Source organism: Camelus ferus, chromosome 27 (genome assembly GCF_009834535.1).
Source record: "Camelus ferus isolate YT-003-E chromosome 27, BCGSAC_Cfer_1.0, whole genome shotgun sequence".
NCBI lineage: Eukaryota > Metazoa > Chordata > Mammalia > Artiodactyla > Camelidae > Camelus > Camelus ferus.
The window spans coordinates 26,268,321-26,285,442 of NC_045722.1; the positions used below are offsets into that span (position 1 = coordinate 26,268,321).

The 17,122-nt window shown below is 45.3% G+C and overlaps 1 protein-coding gene across 5 annotated transcripts in view; it reads left to right on the forward strand.

Annotated features, from left to right (window-relative positions):
* The window catches only part of GABRA5 (gamma-aminobutyric acid type A receptor subunit alpha5), a 79,474-nt gene that overhangs the window by 11,712 nt on the left and 50,640 nt on the right, over window positions 1-17,122 (forward strand). For 4 of the 5 annotated variants that reach the window (XM_032468976.1, XM_032468978.1, XM_032468977.1 and 1 more), the window contains exons 4-6: window positions 3,496-3,617; window positions 5,456-5,523; window positions 5,626-5,846. In XM_032468976.1, coding sequence (XP_032324867.1) covers window positions 3,496-3,617; window positions 5,456-5,523; window positions 5,626-5,846 — 411 coding nt within the window. The remainder of the gene's footprint in view (window positions 1-3,495; window positions 3,618-5,455; window positions 5,524-5,625; window positions 5,847-17,122) is intronic. The other variant, XM_032468980.1, reaches the window with a different exon arrangement.

A 17,122-nucleotide genomic window follows, 5' to 3' on the forward strand; every position in this document is an offset into this window, starting at 1 on the left:
GGAGCTGTTTCATGGACTAAATGTGACATGTGTTTGTAGAAAGCACGCACTACATGTAAGAAAATGGTTCATATTTTAAGAGAACCTAGTTAATTAATCTTCATGCTGAAGGGGAAGTCACCAGCATTTTCAAGTATTTCTACTTTATCTAAAGCTCTTGTCAGTGATAGTGGAGCTAGTGTCTCAGCTCACAAAATCTGCCCCCAAGAACAGCGCGTTCAGCTGCTCCCCGAGGCAGCCGGGTGCTCACAGCGGGCCTCAGCCAGCGGAACGCTCTGGTTGTGCTCAGCACTGTTAAGAAAAGCCGAGTTGGAAGGTCTGCGCCCGAGCGGAGCGAGCTTCCCGACAGCCGCGGGCGCCCCGTGTGTCCACCTGCAGGCCGGGCGCATGTGGCTGTGCCCGGAATTGCTCACTGATGGCACCGCCCAGGGTCTGTGTATTTCAGGTGGTTTAGCCTGCAGCCCGAACAGAGCAGAGCCCGCCGAGTTGCTCTTGTTGGTAGAAGCAGCCTTAAAGATGCCTCACCTTGCTGTGCACGAGCAGGCTCCCCGGAACCCTCTGAGAGTCTCCTGCACGCGGGCACGTCGGTTGCCCTCTGTGATGAGGCAAAGGCCTCCCTCTCCACGGTATTTTGCAACCACGAGCTGTACAGACGCACTGTTTTTGAGGATGACTGGTGAACTGAGGCGGAATTCCCAGATGTCCTTCAGAGGAACCTCTACTCCTGCCCTGACAGGCATTTCAGGATTTTTAAGAAGCAATTTCCTACCTCCTAGGTCCTATCTTCAATAAATTCAGAGAAGAAACCACTGCAGATCCCCAGCCATGGCATCGATCCGGAAAAAAAAAAAAAAAAAAAGACAGTCCACAGATAAACATAAGAAGCAGTTATAGCAAAAGAGGGCAGATACTGAAATTCCTCCGAGAAAAGTGTAATTATGGGGTAGACATATTTGATTTAAATGGGGAAGGTACATTTGAACTCTTTTTTTAAAAAAATTTTTGGCCCAGAAGGGGAGCTTTGGAATTCTTAGGCCTTGCGTGCTGTCCCATCGCTTCTGGCAATGACTCGGGTATTTGTGCAGTGGGATTCAGAACCACGAGGGAGGGTGATGCCCCGAGTCTGGGGCGGAGCGGGGCAGCACAGGGCCTGGGGAGACCGCGCACCTGCACTGTGCGGGCTGCGGGATACCTCCGTGGCCTTCATCTCCTCGGAGTCAGGGCTGTTCAGATCAAACATAATTCAAGAACATTTTCACAGCAGATAATGGAATAGTTTTGAACATACACTTGAAGCATTAAGATATGCTTTTTCTTCTCTTTTTTTTCTGATTGTAATTTTTTAAATTTTAAAATTTTTATTGAGACGTGATTGACGTAACATGGTGTGAGTTGAAGGTGTGTAACACGTTGACTTGATCTGTTTGCATATTTCAGAATGATCACCACCGTGGCACTGGCTAACACCTCTACTGTGTTATGTGGTCATCTTCCCCTTTTTGTGGTGGGGGCAGTAAGATCTAGCCTCTTAGCAGCTTTGAAGTTTCTAACACGGTATTGGTGATGTAATCACACCGCTGTACTAATGTGCTAAGATCTACAGAACTTTATTTACCTTCTAGTTGCAAGTTTATTACCCTAATTCCACCCCCTAGCCCCCGGTAACCACCACTCTAGTCTGTTTTTACACATTCAGCTTTTCTAGATTCCACATGTAAATGGTAACCTTTTTCTACCAGTGGGTTTGCTGTCACTTCTAAGTTAAAAAGCCAACAGGGACCTTCCAAAAACTGGACGCTTGGACGGAGCCTAGAGTTGAATAACCAAACTGATAAGAGTTATGAACACCATGAGAAGTGGACAGTGAGGCCAGATTTAGTTTGAGCAATGAAATTTCAACGGGGCAAGCGTGCAGACTTTCGTTCGCAGACTTGGAGGTCGGTGTTAAGACCCTTCACCCTGGGGTCAGTGCCGAGAGACAAGGCTGAACACTTTGTCTTTCTAACGTGTGAAACTGCGATGGCGGTCAGAGAAAAGGGAATTTAATATTTTTAAATACTAAGTCACAAACTAAAAAAAAAATATCTGCTCTGCGTGCTTCCTACTAACAGGACTGAATTTTAGGTTGTTAGAGCTTCGACTCTGCGCTCTAATGGTGATGGGGAAATTAGATCTGAAGAACCTGATACTCTCATTCAAAAGGGAATCCCTTTAGGCCAGTAGAGAATTGATCTGTTCAGATGCTCGCAAATGGAAATGACCGATTTTCAAGAACTGGGTGGGGCAGGTGCACACTGACTCCTCCCTCGGGTCCATCTGCCCATGGTGGGGGCTTGGCTCTCCTTCCAGCCGCTTCATGGAAGAGAAGGCGCAGAAGCAGAGCCAGGCCCTTCAGGGCTGTCCCCGGAGTCCTCTGTTCTTCTGCTAAGTACCAAAGGTGCTGACTTCTTGGGACCACAGCTGGCTTTCAGCTGAGTGAGTTTCCCTGGAAGCCAAGCCACATGGGTAGGTCAGGTTCTTGACAATAACATACATCTTGTTACTTGCACATCTGAAAAAAAGCAGCGATGGTCCCCCGCTTTTTCCACGGAGGCAGAATCCATGTTGTTCAGGCGTGTGACCGTCTTCTAGACTTGCGACTTTCCTTCCCTTCAGATAACTTCCTCAGTTTGCCCAAATCCGTTCAGAGCCATTTCTCATTTCTTAGCTGCTTCATCGACATAAACTTTTGAGGCCCGGATAACGTCACAGAATTGTACAAACAAGACTGTTCTTCTTGTGTCTTCCTGGAAGGTTCAGCCCAGTCTTCTCAGGGTTTTAATTGCACGGTGACATGTTGGGTCACACAGAGCCCTGTGCTCCCAGAGGCGACATCATGTCAACTCAGGGGTTAAAAACTGGGCTTTGCAATCCCTGCTCCCCATGTCGTGGGCTTTGCTGGAGCGGAGCGTGCAGGCAACTAGCTGAGCTGATGGGGCCGAAGCCCAGAGGGACTTCATGGACTCAGTCATTCCTTTGCCACCTGCTCTAGGCCTGCCATAATGCTCGCAGCACAAATGCTTCCGATTAAGAATGCAGTGAAATTTGGGCACACCAATCTCACCTTTCAACTTGTATAAAGTTTTTAAATATCCCCTCGACACCCCATAACCCAAAGACTCAGGTTTTCTGGGTTTAAACCAGACATCTGAAATCCCTCGTGAGTGGGTTAGGCTCTGCTAGTCCATGTGCAGTGGCTACACTGTTGACACAAACAGCTCCTCAGAATCAGGGAGGGATGGATTTTGAGCATCACGTAAGGTTGATGGATGGGTGACCAGCACTCTCTAGCTGGCTATTCAAGAATTAAGGCTATTCCAGATTTTTGAGAATAAGGCTTATGCATGCAAAATAATACCCTGGGTTGTTATTCCTTGGCTTCCATACCTTGAGAAGAATTTGTAAGTAGTAAGTAACATAAGTTTGAACTCTTTCTTTTGTTTCTCTGTTCCCAAGCTTTTCACAAATGCCAACCAGTTCCGTAAAAGATGAGACCAATGACAACATCACGATATTTACCAGGATCCTGGACGGGCTCTTGGACGGCTATGACAACAGACTGCGGCCTGGGCTCGGAGGTCCGTGTGTGCTCCTCGACAAAGGCCCTCGAGGCCCAAAAGTTTCGCTTAAACTTAGTCTCAAGCTCACATTTGCTGTTGATTCAAACAATTCCTCAAACAGCTCCCCCGCCAGGAGTTAGAATTGATGGTGTTGCCAAGGCTCCTAAGTGTTATCATTTTCCAGGTGCAGGAAGCCAGGGGAAGTGGTCTGTCTGCAGACTCCCTTTTCTCCCGAGATAACGCATTATGATATTCATTTCTGGCTCACTTAGGGAGGAACCGCTTCTGAGGTGTTGGCTGAAGCTGAGAAATAATTTATAGTCCACTCCATACCCTCATATGTATGCAAGTCCTTCTCAGAATCCACTACTCAGTGCAATAGTTCTTTACATCATTATATGCTTGTTATGTGTTTACTTTTTCACGAGGTCCGTAATTACAGTATTTGCTTTGACCCTGTGGAAGTTGATTAAATGGATGGTAAGATATGCTTTCGGGGTACCGTTGGCTTAATTTTGTGCTGAGAATTATGTGCTGTTTCCAGGCCTGTGTGATGCCCTTGTGATGGCTCTAGCTGGTTTAGATGTGATGCGTTTGAAACCTGCTCCGTTAGGTAAGGTAGAGACCCTCTAACAAATGCAGTCTCAGAGGAAAACGTTTGGTCTTTCTCCATTGTTTGTACTTTTAACAGGGGCAGTTATTTAAAGCACGGTTTGACGTTCTCTGCCTTTTGGGCAAGGGAGGTCCTCGTAGGCTCCTTGACACCGTTTAACTCCACCCGTGGAGTCAAGGCTTCTATGTCTGGCAGCTCCTGGCCCTGTGGACACACCTACAGGGTCAAAGCAACTAGAGATCCAGTGAGCTGCTGTCAGTTCCTGCTGTCATTCTGCCACTCAAATTCGAGTCCCCCTGGGCGGGACCCTGAGGACACCACAGAGTCAAGCAGGCGCCTTCTGGGGCCAGCATCTCAGTGGGGAGACAGGCACTGAAAACACAGCATCAAACACTTGTACACGTGCAAATACACACCATGCACATATATGATTACCCCACAACCAGGTGCTGGGGGAGAAAGCCGTGGGAGCTGTGACTCAGTGATGACACAATCTAGCAGTTTGGGGCTATTTGTTGGAGAGTGGGGTGCTGTAGTGTGCTCATAACCATAGCGGGTTACAGGGCCTGGTGGGACCCTGGGAACACACATGTCCCCCCAGTATTATTAGCTACTTTCATTGCTCTGGATATTTTCAGTAATTTTAATTGAACATCTCCCATGATAAAAATTTCGAACAATTCAGAATGCCATATAAGGGGGAGTGGGTCCTCCTCCTCAAGCCATTGTTATTCAAGGCTACACTGTGGACCCTCTCATACACCCTGTCTCCGGAGATCAATCCCAGGCTGCAGCTGGGATGGGAAGTCCTGGGAGGAGTCTGTCCCCCTCCTCCTGATTGTCTAACTTTGTAAAAGCTGCTGTTTGTGGGAGAGGGTTGTGCATTGTGAGGTTGGGGGTGTTCTGGGTTCACCCAGGAGGACACTGACGCTCACGTGTGTGGAAAGCACCAAGTCTCCGGCAAGAGTCACCCCTCTACTCACACTGCACCCCCCGGAGCGGAAGTGCCTGGGACCCGGGCCCTTTTGTCTGTATGACGGGCCGTTTGCGTCCTGTGATAGTTTTGGAGCAGCTGGGTTTCATTTGGTGTTCGTCAAGCCCTCTAAGTGTACCAGACACATCACAGAAGCCCTCTGGCTGCCAAGAGTGAAATTGGTCACTAGACAAAGCATGTAAATACCCTGGGCCGAGCGGTCCATGGTGAGCTGGGCGCCCTGGCGAGGAACCTGTGTCTGTGTTTCAGAACGAATCACCCAGGTGAGAACGGACATCTACGTGACCAGCTTCGGCCCAGTGTCCGACACGGAAATGGTAGGTCCGAGGGCGCGGCCCCACCCAGACATTCTAACTCCCGAAGGACTCGCCCGGGGCCGCCTCTGCTAAGTCGCACCCTGTTGCCTTCCTTTGCACTAGGAATATACCATAGATGTGTTTTTCCGACAAAGCTGGAAAGATGAAAGGCTTCGGTTTAAAGGGCCCATGCAGCGCCTCCCTCTCAACAACCTTCTTGCCAGCAAAATCTGGACCCCAGACACGTTCTTCCACAACGGGAAGAAGTCCATCGCCCACAACATGACCACGCCCAACAAGCTGCTGCGGCTGGAGGACGACGGCACGCTGCTCTACACCATGCGGTGAGCGGTGAGCCGGCCCGGTGCGGGGCTGCGGCGGAGCTGGGCTGGGCTGGGCTGGGCTGGGCTGGGCTGGCCTGGGCTGGGCTGGGCTGGCCTGGGCAGAGAGGGCTCCCGGCGGAGAGGCGGTGGGCGGGGCAGGGCGGGGCCGGCAGCCCTGCAGGGATGGGCTGGATTCCAGGGGAATGGGCGGAGTGGAGCAGGGGTGGGCGGGGGCTCCGATGATGGGCGGGGCAGGGCAGGGCAGGGCCGACCCTCCCACCCCAAGGGCCCTGCAGTCCCCACAGAGGGCTTGAGGATTCTGTCGTGTGTATGTGTGTGTGTTTTGGGTATTCTGTACCTTTTGACCTGCCCGTACTGATGTCCATGTAGATTACTTCCTTGGTCTGCTGTATGTCCATGGTATTGATCTATACTTGTTTATTTGTTCAAAATCAAGAGCATCTTTGGAATAGTGACCCAGATAATATAAATTAGGGAAAATTTATTTTATAGAAATTTTATTTTTAAAAACATCTAAGGAGATCTCCGTTTTTGTTGTAATTGTACAACCCTTTGGAAGTTTTAAAAGCCCATTTTCTTCTATGGCTTGATAACACTTAAAATGCTGAGGTTAAATTTTAGTTTCTCATTTTGAATGATCCATTAGTCATTTTTCTTAAAATTCTGAATTATTTATTGCATCTGAGTAAATCAATAAATTGGCCAGTGAGAAAGATTCCATTATAGTTTTTCAGTTTCCATGGTGGGCCTTAGCAGACTTCAGAAAATGTTTTTTTAAGTTAAAAAAAAAAAAAAGAAGCACTAAAGCCAAGTTAAGAAAAAAAAAGGCATGTGCATTTATGTATCTGTTATTAGAATTTCTCTTAGATACAGTTCTTCACAATAAACTTATATTTAAAAGAAGTAGGCATAGTGGAAAATAATTTTGATACAGTCGTCTTTAGAAGCTGTGTGTCCTAACATTTATTCTGAGGAATGCTTTGACACATCATGTCCCAAACCTGTTTGATAACAGGACTTGGTTTTTCTTAAAACAACCCAGTAAGGATTCTGATCGGTGATGCTGTGCACACACCTTGGCATTCTGTTCCAGGCCTCACTTCTCCCTGTTCCCTACATTGATCTTGAACATGTTCCACCCACAGATGGAGACAGGAGTTGTGAACATCACGTCAGTGCCCGGGACAGTGCCTTCTCCATTCAGAGAATATGTGAGAAGCTGAGAACTATCTCAAGGGTTGAAAATTAGTCCTCATTCTAGGGAAAAGGAAGGCTGGGCAGTGAAACTAAGAGCACTTTGGTTAGCCCTGTGAGCAGAGAGCAGGTGTGGAGATGGGTTCCAGGGCTTAGTGGATGCTGGGGGTGGTCCATGCAGGGTGGGTACCATGTGAGCCTACTGTGCACACCTGCGTTCTGTTCATAGAATAGAAATACCCCCAGTCCCCATAGATTATTGTTCTTGATTCACATCTAGTTTCTAACAGTGAGAGATCAGTTAGGTCCATTGCCTAAGACAATGGGATGGCTTGGACACGGTGGTGAGATAAGCCCCTGGTCTAGAAGAGGGAGAGGCAGTGGAGGGACCCTTACTGAGTGTCTGTGTACCAAGCAACTTCACAAACACAGAGAGCCTTTCAGTCCTCAGACAGCCCAGCCGGCTAGGGAACACCATTCCTATTAACCAACAAACAGATTGAGGCTCAGAGATGTTTGGTGATCAGCCCAAGGTCACACAGCTGGGGGGCGAGGGGGCAGCAGGAATTTGAGTTCAGGTGTGAGCTATTTCCTTGTTTAATCCATCACATTTGAAAATTGGAGAGATACAGCATTATTAGGCATATATTGGCCTTTTTCTTACTCTTGTTAAAGTGTCACGCCCAGAAGGAAGATGGTGAGAACCAGAGCAACTAGTCAGCAGTCACTTATCCTTGTTTGTGCAGAGGGAGCCCGCTGTGAATGAGCCGCAAAACTGATAACCGGTTTTCTTTTTCAGTCGTATGCAACACTGGGAAGGTGGGAGTAGTTCCACTTGGAAGTGTTAGGAATTTTAATGTGCTGGAGCTCTGGCTATAATTTGACAGCATTTTAATCCACGGATTTAGCAGATACAGTGAAATGGCAACAGTTTACTGGTGACAGGACTGATCGCACAGCCCATCTGAGCCCCTTCCTGTCACTGAGCCTTTCTGCTTAGTGCTTGAGTCACTCCTGACGAGTCATATAAAACCATTGTTATCCTCTGACCCAGTGATTCCCATGTCGTGTCCGTCTTTAGGAAATACGGACTAAGCTCTGTGCACAAGGATTTCTATTATCGCACTGCTTACGCTACCAAACATTGGAAGAAATATAAAACTTCTGCACATTTTTCAACTAAAACTATATTTTAAAATTTTTGTTCAAACTTGGACCTAATTAAAAAAAAAAAGCATGAAAGTGAAGGACAAACTAGGGTTCACATGATGCACTTTTAACCTGAGACAAATGTCTAGAAATGTTTGAAACAGTACTGTTACCAGCTTCTAAAAAGTAACTGTAGTGATTATTATACACGGGAAGGCTTCATTTATGTAAAATCCCCACCATGCTCCAGAAATCATGTAAAGTAGTATGCAGAGCTGCACACAATTCAGAAAGATGGAATTCTTTAAATAGGTGATTGCGGAGAAGCCAAGGAAGCATAAGCTGTTGATGCCACGAGCTCCCGAAATGTCTTCTAAAAAGCCTTAAGCGCTTGCCTGGAGGTAATCTGCAATTTCAGTTCTTAAGAACTTTCTACCCCCAGTGCGTGATCTGTTTACAGGATCTACAGGTAAAAGTCACCAGCTGCTCAAGGAAAGCCCAAGGCGAGCAACAGGCATGTCCTTTTGGACCCTCAAGGAGTGGACACTTACAAAGTACTGAGCAGTTTCTTCCGGGATGATCCTTGTAGCAAACAAAATGACACATTTTACAGAACTGTCCCCAGAGTTGTGCTTCCGATGTCAGGCTGGTGGCCAGCATCCCCCAGGGGACCCTCAGCAGTACAGTCCCTGGGCTGTCCGTGCCCCAGATGAAGAGGGAGGAGGCACAGAACCCAGAGCTTGCCTTCAGTCCATGCAGCAACTGAATGGCTGTCCTTCTGGCCAGCCATGCTAATTTTTTCCTTTTTCTGGGTGGAACTTCCCATCATCACTGAATGACAGCGAGTCCTGATTCCACTCCCCCAGGAGCCCGAGCAGTCGACACATTTTCTTTATAACAAGTGAGCTGGGAGACGTAATCACCTCTCACCTCCGTGTCCTCCACACCCTCTGAAGGTGCAGACTCCCAGGAGGACCGCCTTAGGGCCGTGGAGTGCCGGCCACTGTGCCTCCGTGGGGAGAGGGACACGCTGCACTTGGTAAAAGAGCACTGGACAGCGCACGCACACTGTGTGTTCCCCTGTGCTGTTTTTATTTTAAGAAGGCATGTCTTTATGAATTTTCAGCATCAGTGGCAAATGCTGCTTTGAATTAGGGCAATATGAAGAGAAAAAAGCTTGGATTTAGAGTTAGGCTGACTTAAGTTCAAGTCTAGGTACTATCATTTAGTGCTCATGAGTCCTTGGTCATTTTACTTTGGTCTCTTAAGACTACTGTTGGCTGTTTCTTTTAATTTTTTTAAATAAATTTTATTCTTTTAGAGCAGTTTCATGTTCACAACAGAACTGAGCAGAAAATACAGTTCGCACAGAGCCCTCTCCCACACATACATACTCCCCTACCCTCAGCATCCCTCATCCGTGTGGCATGTTTGGTACAATTGATGAACCAACATGGACACGTTCTTATCAACCGAAGTCCATAGTTTACATTAGGGTTCATTCTTGCTGTTGTGCATTCTGTGGGCTTTGACAAATGCATGATGACAAGAAGCCACGACTATTGTATCATACAGAATAACTTCATTGCCCTAAAAATCCCTTGTGCTCCATCTATTCACCGCTCCCTCCCTCCCTCCCCCCAGACCCCTGGAAACCACCATCTTTGTATGTTTCTGTAGCCGTGCCTTTTCCAGAATGTCGTTTGTTTGGGGCTGTTTCTTTCAATGCAGTATACACGGCAGAGTCTGAGATGGTCAGTGCGAAAATATGATCATATATAGAGCTATTCCTTGAATGGCCACTGGGAGGCAGGACAGTCACATTTTTGCATGGTAATTGGCTGGCCCCAATTGTGCAGGGTAAGTAATTTACTTGAAGGAAATATATTCATGCTACATAGTTTTGATTTGTGGGTAATATACTTAAAGGAAATTATACACATATAACTAGAAGTTTTTAACTAAGCCCTGGTATGTGTATGTGTGTATACACATACAAGCATCCACATCCATCCATACAACACTAGTATCTCCTTAAAAAGGTCTTTCATGACACCAACAGATACATTGGCCAAATCCTGACGTTTTTAAGATGACATTATTTTAATGACAAGACTCAATATATAATCTAAAAATTCACAAGCATGGAAAATCACCAAGTGTGGAATACAGTTATGACATCCAGACCAAGGACAGTCACTGTGAGGTTTGATGTGTACCATGAACATGTGTCCGGGTGTAGGAACACATGCATACATGTGTGTATATCTATGTGTCCACACATGACTCTCCTGTAGTTTTTAAGTGGTCTCATTCTCTGAAACCTGCTTTGTAATTACCTTTACAATTTAAAATATATTGAAAACCTTTACCCTTGTCATCAAAAATTGTTCTCAAGTTTGGTGATTTGTCGCATTCCATCAGTTCAGGATCCTGTCATGACATAGTCTCTAAAAAACATATCCTTTCCATGTTTTCCTCTGTGATAAATGATACTGTCATGCAAGCACATAATTCTACCCATTGGCTAAAGTCCAGGGATTGGCCAGGGGATAAGCCTTTCAATACATATTTCCAGGTCACTCTCTAGAAAAACCATCCAGTTCCTCTCCCTCCAACAGCAGGAGCAGGGAGGCCTCTGGCACTGCCTCATTGACACTTCTCCTGTGAAACTGAAAAGAAGTCTCAGTCCGTTTTGCTACATAAGACGTGACCAGCAGTAGAAAAACCCATGTGTAACACTCACTCATCCCAAGATTTCCAGTCACGTCAGTTTCTCTCCCTTTGGGAAACGAATCTCCCAGAACAATTTGTGTGCTTGCTTGACTGAGAATGACCTTTGTTCCTAAATGTGGGGCTGGGGGACCTGGCTTTGCACCGCCGCCCTCACCTCGTCTCCCCATCGGGTGTGCGCCCACTCCCTCCCTCAGTTTTCTCGGGCACTGGACACCCGGACAGCTCCATACTGGCTCCCTGAAGCCTCCTCTCTGTCACCTGCCAGCCCCTGGGTGAGCTCCCGAGTCACCTGGTCTGGAGCATTTGCCACCTGCATTTGACAGCCCGGGTGCACTCTGAGCATCTGACAATGGGACCATGTCTCCATCATACATGATCCTGTGTAATTTCATGCAGTCGGTGGGCTCTCGGTGCCTGGCTCCTGGGCTGGCCCTCAGGAGGAATTTACTGAACGTTGGCGATGGAACCAAACACCTTCCTTAACCTAGGCCATCTCACCGCTCAGACCTTAGCTTGATAGATTTGAAAGGGGGATCTAGAAAAATTCTCTTCCACAGACGCGCTCAGTGTTTAGGTTTCTGCCAGTGTCATGCAGATTCAGGCTGCTGCCTGGCTAACACGTTGTACTTGGGGGATACAAACAAATGAGGACTTTGTAATACAGGTTTCTTGCTTATTCAGTTTCAAAACACAACTGGAATTATCTTGGGTCCGCTCACTCCAGTCAGTGGAGACTTTTGGGCGGTTAGTCTGGACCACTTCAGCCTTTGCAAGTGGGTCATCTCCAGCACATTTCTGTCTCCATAGGGCCTGACCCCCCCGAGGCTGTCGGTCACTCAGTCCTAGTGAGACAGGAGCCGGGCTGCTGCACGGTGCTCCCCTGCGCTGGTGCCTTGGGCCTCCCTCTCCAGGCAGGGACTTTCTTGGAAAGAAGCCCCCTGCAAGCTCAGGGCCACATTTCCCCCAAGGTGCTGAGGAGGCTCTTGGGACCTCTCCTTGGAGGCGGTAGGTGGAGGCATTGGGTGGAAAGTCTTAGGCAGGTGCTGGCCAGGATCTTGGTCCCAGGTCCCATTCCCCCACCGCACAAAGGTGAGACCCAGGCCCTGGGTGATGTCGAATGGGAAGGACCTCAAGACCCGGGCTGCTAATTGCTTTTCAGAAAGGTCTATAGATAGCCTTCACTATGTGCCAGATACCTGAGACAGATAAAGTCATCTTTGTAACACCCTAAGAATTCGGTACCATCATTATCCCTGTTCATAGAGGAGGCAGATGAAGCAGGTGAAGATGGATACACAGGAATTAGTCTATCAGTAAAGTCCAAATGCCCAACTCAACTCCCTGTACCTACTTTAATGAAATATCTAAGAAACATGCACGGTAAGCTGCGCGCTCTGTTCAGCCAACACCGGTGAGAATGACCTCCAGCAGGTGGCGCTCGTCCGCTTACTTTGAGGGCGCGAGGCCCGCGCTCAGGGGCGCTTACACCAGCCCTGAGAAAGCGCCGGTTTCACCGAGAAACACGCTGAGGGAAAGCAAAGTGCTGTGTTTCTGGGGAGTGTTCCGGTTGGATGCAGTTGGCATGTCTGCAACCGACCCGAAGTTTCTCAGAGCCAGGAATGCTGTCCTCAGCCCCACACCCTCACCAGCCCGCAGCTGGCCGGCACCGACCCCCAAAGCCATTGGGACATCAGGATGCTGACTCAGTGTCAGAGCTTCCGAAAAGGTCCTGCCGTCTCTCTGCCGGGGGGGGGACACGAGGGGTCCCTCTAGTGAGCTAATGGTGGCCTCATTTCATGCATACTCTGCCCACGCCTTGAGTCTGAGATGAACCAGAAAGGTCAGCCAAGCACCCTGGGTCTCACGCAGTTCAGAGGGGTCACTGTCTCTCCATCATGTGGCTAATGCCGCGAGGATTTCTGTATCTACCCTGGAAATAACCGTGCATGTTTCTGATACTTGGGAATAAGAAAGAAGGGGCTGAGTCCTCAGATGCTTAAGGTTATTTCCCAGCTGGATCATGAGTTTTGAGTTTTGTTTTTCCTATAATCTGTGCTGCCTGATACAGTAGCCGTTGTGTCTTAATGTAAACTTAATGTTAAATAAAATTCAAAATTCAGGTTCTCGTACTAGCCACATTTTAAGTGGTCAGTAGCTAGTGTGAACAGTGGCTTCAGTACCGGACAGCACAGATACAGGACATTCATATCATCACAGAAAGTTCAGTTGGACATCCAGCAGAAGCTAAGAGCGGGCAGAAACGTCTCTTAGGGATCGTATTTTTTCCACTGGCCCTGATCATAGTTGCACACACAGCACGCGGACCAGCAGCAGCCAGCTTTTCCTGTAACGCATCAGAGGAAGGGACGAAGGGTCAGAGGACTCTAGGAATCCTCGGGCTTCAAACAAATTTTTAAAATAGTCTTGAAGAAAGTTAAAGCATTTATGATACATTTGTTTTTTAATATATTTATTTTCTAGTTTTACTGAGATAATTGACATATAATGCTGCATAAGATGAAGGTGTACCTCCATCACATCCCATAATTACCAAGTCTGTTTTTGTGGTGAGAACAATTTAGATCTATCTTCTTAGCAACTTCTAGGTATGTAATGCAGTTTTGTAACTATAATCACCATTCTTCCACATGACGTACCTAGAACTTACTTATTTTTTAGCTAGATGTTTTGTAACTTTATACTGACATCTCCCCAGCCCCTGGTAACAACCCATCTATTCTCTGTTTCTGTAAGTGTGGCTGTTTTAGATTCCACATGTAAGCAGTCTTATACGGTATTTGTCTTTCTCAGTCTGACATTTCATTTAGCACAATGCCTTCAAGGTTCGTCCATTTTGTGGCAGATGGCAGAATTGTCTTATTTCTCATGACCAAATAATATTCCATTGCAAGTATGTATGTGTGTATATCACATCCTCTTTATCCAGTCATGCGGAGAAAGACACTTAGGTTGTTTTTATATCTTGTCTATTGTGAGAAAAACACAGCAATGAACATGAGAGTTCAGATAGCTTTTCAAGTTAGCATTTTCATTTCCTTTGGGTATCTAGTCACAAGTGAAATGGCTGGGTCATACAGTAGTTCTACTTTTAATTTTTTGAGGAACTTCCATACTCTCTTCTGTAATGGCTGCACCAAACTTAGATTCTCACTAGCAGTGTACAAGTGTCCCCTTTTCTCCACATCCTTGCCAACACTTGTTTGCTGTTGTCTTTTTGAGGATAGCCATTCTGACAGATCATCCTCTCATTTTGGGTTTGCATTTGCCTTTCCCTGTTGACTAGGCGATGCTGAGAATCTTCATGTACCTGTTGGCCATCTGCATGTCTTCTTTGGGAGAATGTCTTATCATTTCCTCCTGCCCATTTTTAAGATTGAATTGTTCAGTTTTTTTCCTTATTAAGTTGTATGAGCTCTTTATATGTTTTGGAAAACAACCCTTTGTGAAGTATATGATTTGCAAATAGTTTCTCCCATTCCGTAACTTGCCTTTTCACTTTGATGAGTGTTTCTTCTGATCTGCGAGAGCTTTTCAGTTTGTGTTGTCCCACTTATGAATTTTTGCTTTTCTTGCTATATCCGAAAAATTTGTTGCCATGACTGGTGTCAGGGAACTTTTCCCTCATGTTTTCTTCCAGCAGTTTCATGGTATCAGGTTTTATGTTTAAGTGTTTGACCTATTTCAGGTTCATTCTTGTGTGTGGGGTCTGATTTCATTCTTATGCATGTGGTTATGCAGTTTTCCCAACACTAAGTATTGAAGAGACAATTCTTTTCCCTACAAGTGTCCTAGGTTCCTTTGTCAAATATTAATTAACTGGATGTCCAAGGGTTCACTTCTGGACTCTTGATTCCATTCCATTTGGTCTGTGTTTCTGTTTCTAAGTCAATATTAAGCATACTGCTTTCAGCACTATAGCTTTGTAGTATAGTTGAAATCTGGATGTGTGGCGCCTCCAGCTCTGCTCATCTTCCTCAGGATTGCTTTCGCTTTTGCGGTTCCATACAAATTGTAGGATTGTTTTTCTGTCTCTGTGAAAAATGCCTTTTGGGATTTTGGTACAGATTGCATTGAGTCTGTAAATGACTTTGGTTAATATGGACATTTTACCAATATTGATTCTTCCAATTCATGAACATGAGATTTTTTTTTTTTCCATTTGTGTCTTTTTCAATTTCTTTCATCAAAACCATGTAGTTTCTGGTGAACAGATCATTCACCTCCTTGGTTACATTTATTCCTAAGTATTTTATTGTTTTCAGTGCTATCGTAAATGGCATTGTTTGCTTTATTTCTTTTTCAGATTGTTTTGAATCAGTGTATAGAAATAGAACTGATTTCTGTCTGTTGATTTTGTATCCTGGAACTTCACTGGATTCTTTGATTAGTTCTAAAAGGTTTTTGATGGAGTTTTTAGGATTTTCTATATATAAGATTGTATCATTTGAAAACAAAGACAGTTTTAGTTCTTTCTGATGTGAGTGCCTTTTATTTCTTTTTCTTGTCGGATTGCTCTGACTAGGACACTCAGTAACTATGTCACATGGGAGTGGTAAGAGTGAGCACTTTTCGTTCCTGACAGAGGAAAAGCGTTCAGACTTTCACCACTGAGTGTGACATTAGCTGTGGTCTTGTCATATATTGCCTTTCTTACATTGAGGTGTATTCCTATTATACCCAAATTATTGAATATTTTTATCATGAAAGGATGAATACTTTTTCTGTATCTTCTGAGATGATCATATGATTTTTAGCTTTTATTCTGTTTATGTGGTGTATCTTATTTATTGACTTGTGTATGTTGACTCACCCTTGCATCTCTGGAATAAACCCACTTGATTGTGGTGTATGATCTTTTTAATATGCTGTTGAATTTGGCTTACTAACATTTTGTCATGAATTTTTGCATCTAAATTAATCCAGGATACTGGTCTGTAGTTTCCTTGCAGTGTCCTTGTCTGGCTTTGGTACCAGGGTGATGCTGGCCTTGTAAAATGGATTTGGGAGTGTTCTCCTTCTTCAGTGTTTTTGAAGAATTCAGTGTTTTGAGAAGGATTGATGTTAATTCTTCTCTTAACACTTGGTAGAAATCATGAGTGAAACCCTCTGATCCTAGGCTTTTCTCTGTTGGGAGGTTTTTGATTACTGATTCAATCTCCTTTCTCATTTTTCATCTGATCATATATTCTGTTCCTGATCCAGCCTTGGTAGCTTGTGTGTTTCTGGGGATTTCTCCATCTCCTCCAGGTCATTCAGCTTGTTGGCATATAGTTGTCCATGGTAGTCTTTTATGATCCTTTGTATTTTGTGGTATTAGTTGTAACACTTCCTCTTTTATTTCTGATTTTATTTATTTGTGTCTTCTTTTTTTCTTAGTCGAGCTAAAGGTTTGTCAGTTTTGTTTATCGCTAAAAAACCCCAGCTCTTAGTTTGGTTAATCTTTATTTTTTTCTGGTCTCTCTTTTTAAAAGTTCTGCTCTGATCTATTATTTCATTCTTCTGCTCACTTTGGGTTTAGTTTGTCCTTCTTCTCATTCCTTGAGATGTGAAGTTGAGTGCTTATTTTGAGATTTTTCCCCCCATTCTAGGCATTTGTCTATGAACTTCCTTCCTCGCATTGCTTTCACAGCATTCCTCAGGTTTCTGTATGTTGTATTTCCATTTTCATTTGCTTCAGGATATTGTTTGTTCTCCCTTTTCATTTCTTCTCTGGCCCATTGGTTGTTCAAGAGCGTGTTATTTAATTTCTATATATTTGTGAATTTTTCAGTTTTCTTCCTATTGTTGATTTCTAGTTTCGTACCATTGTGGTTAGAAAAGACATTTGGTATGATTTCAGTCATCTTACACTTGCTAAGACTTTTTGTGTCCTGTCATATCCTGGAGCGCGTTCCATGTGCACCTGAGAGGAATGTGTGCTCTGCTGCTCTTGGGTGGGATGCTCTGCATGCGTGTTAGGTCCATTGGTCTAAAGTATGCTTGCTGCTTGTCCAGCTCTCCTTATTTCCAGTCTGGATGCTGTGTGCGTACTTATTGAAAGTGCGGCTTGAATTTCCCTGCTATCACTGTACTGTCATCTATTTCCTCCTTCAGATCTGTCAGTATTTGCTTAATATATTTAGGTGTTTTGATGTTGGGGGCATATATATTTAAGACTGTTATATTATCTTGATGAA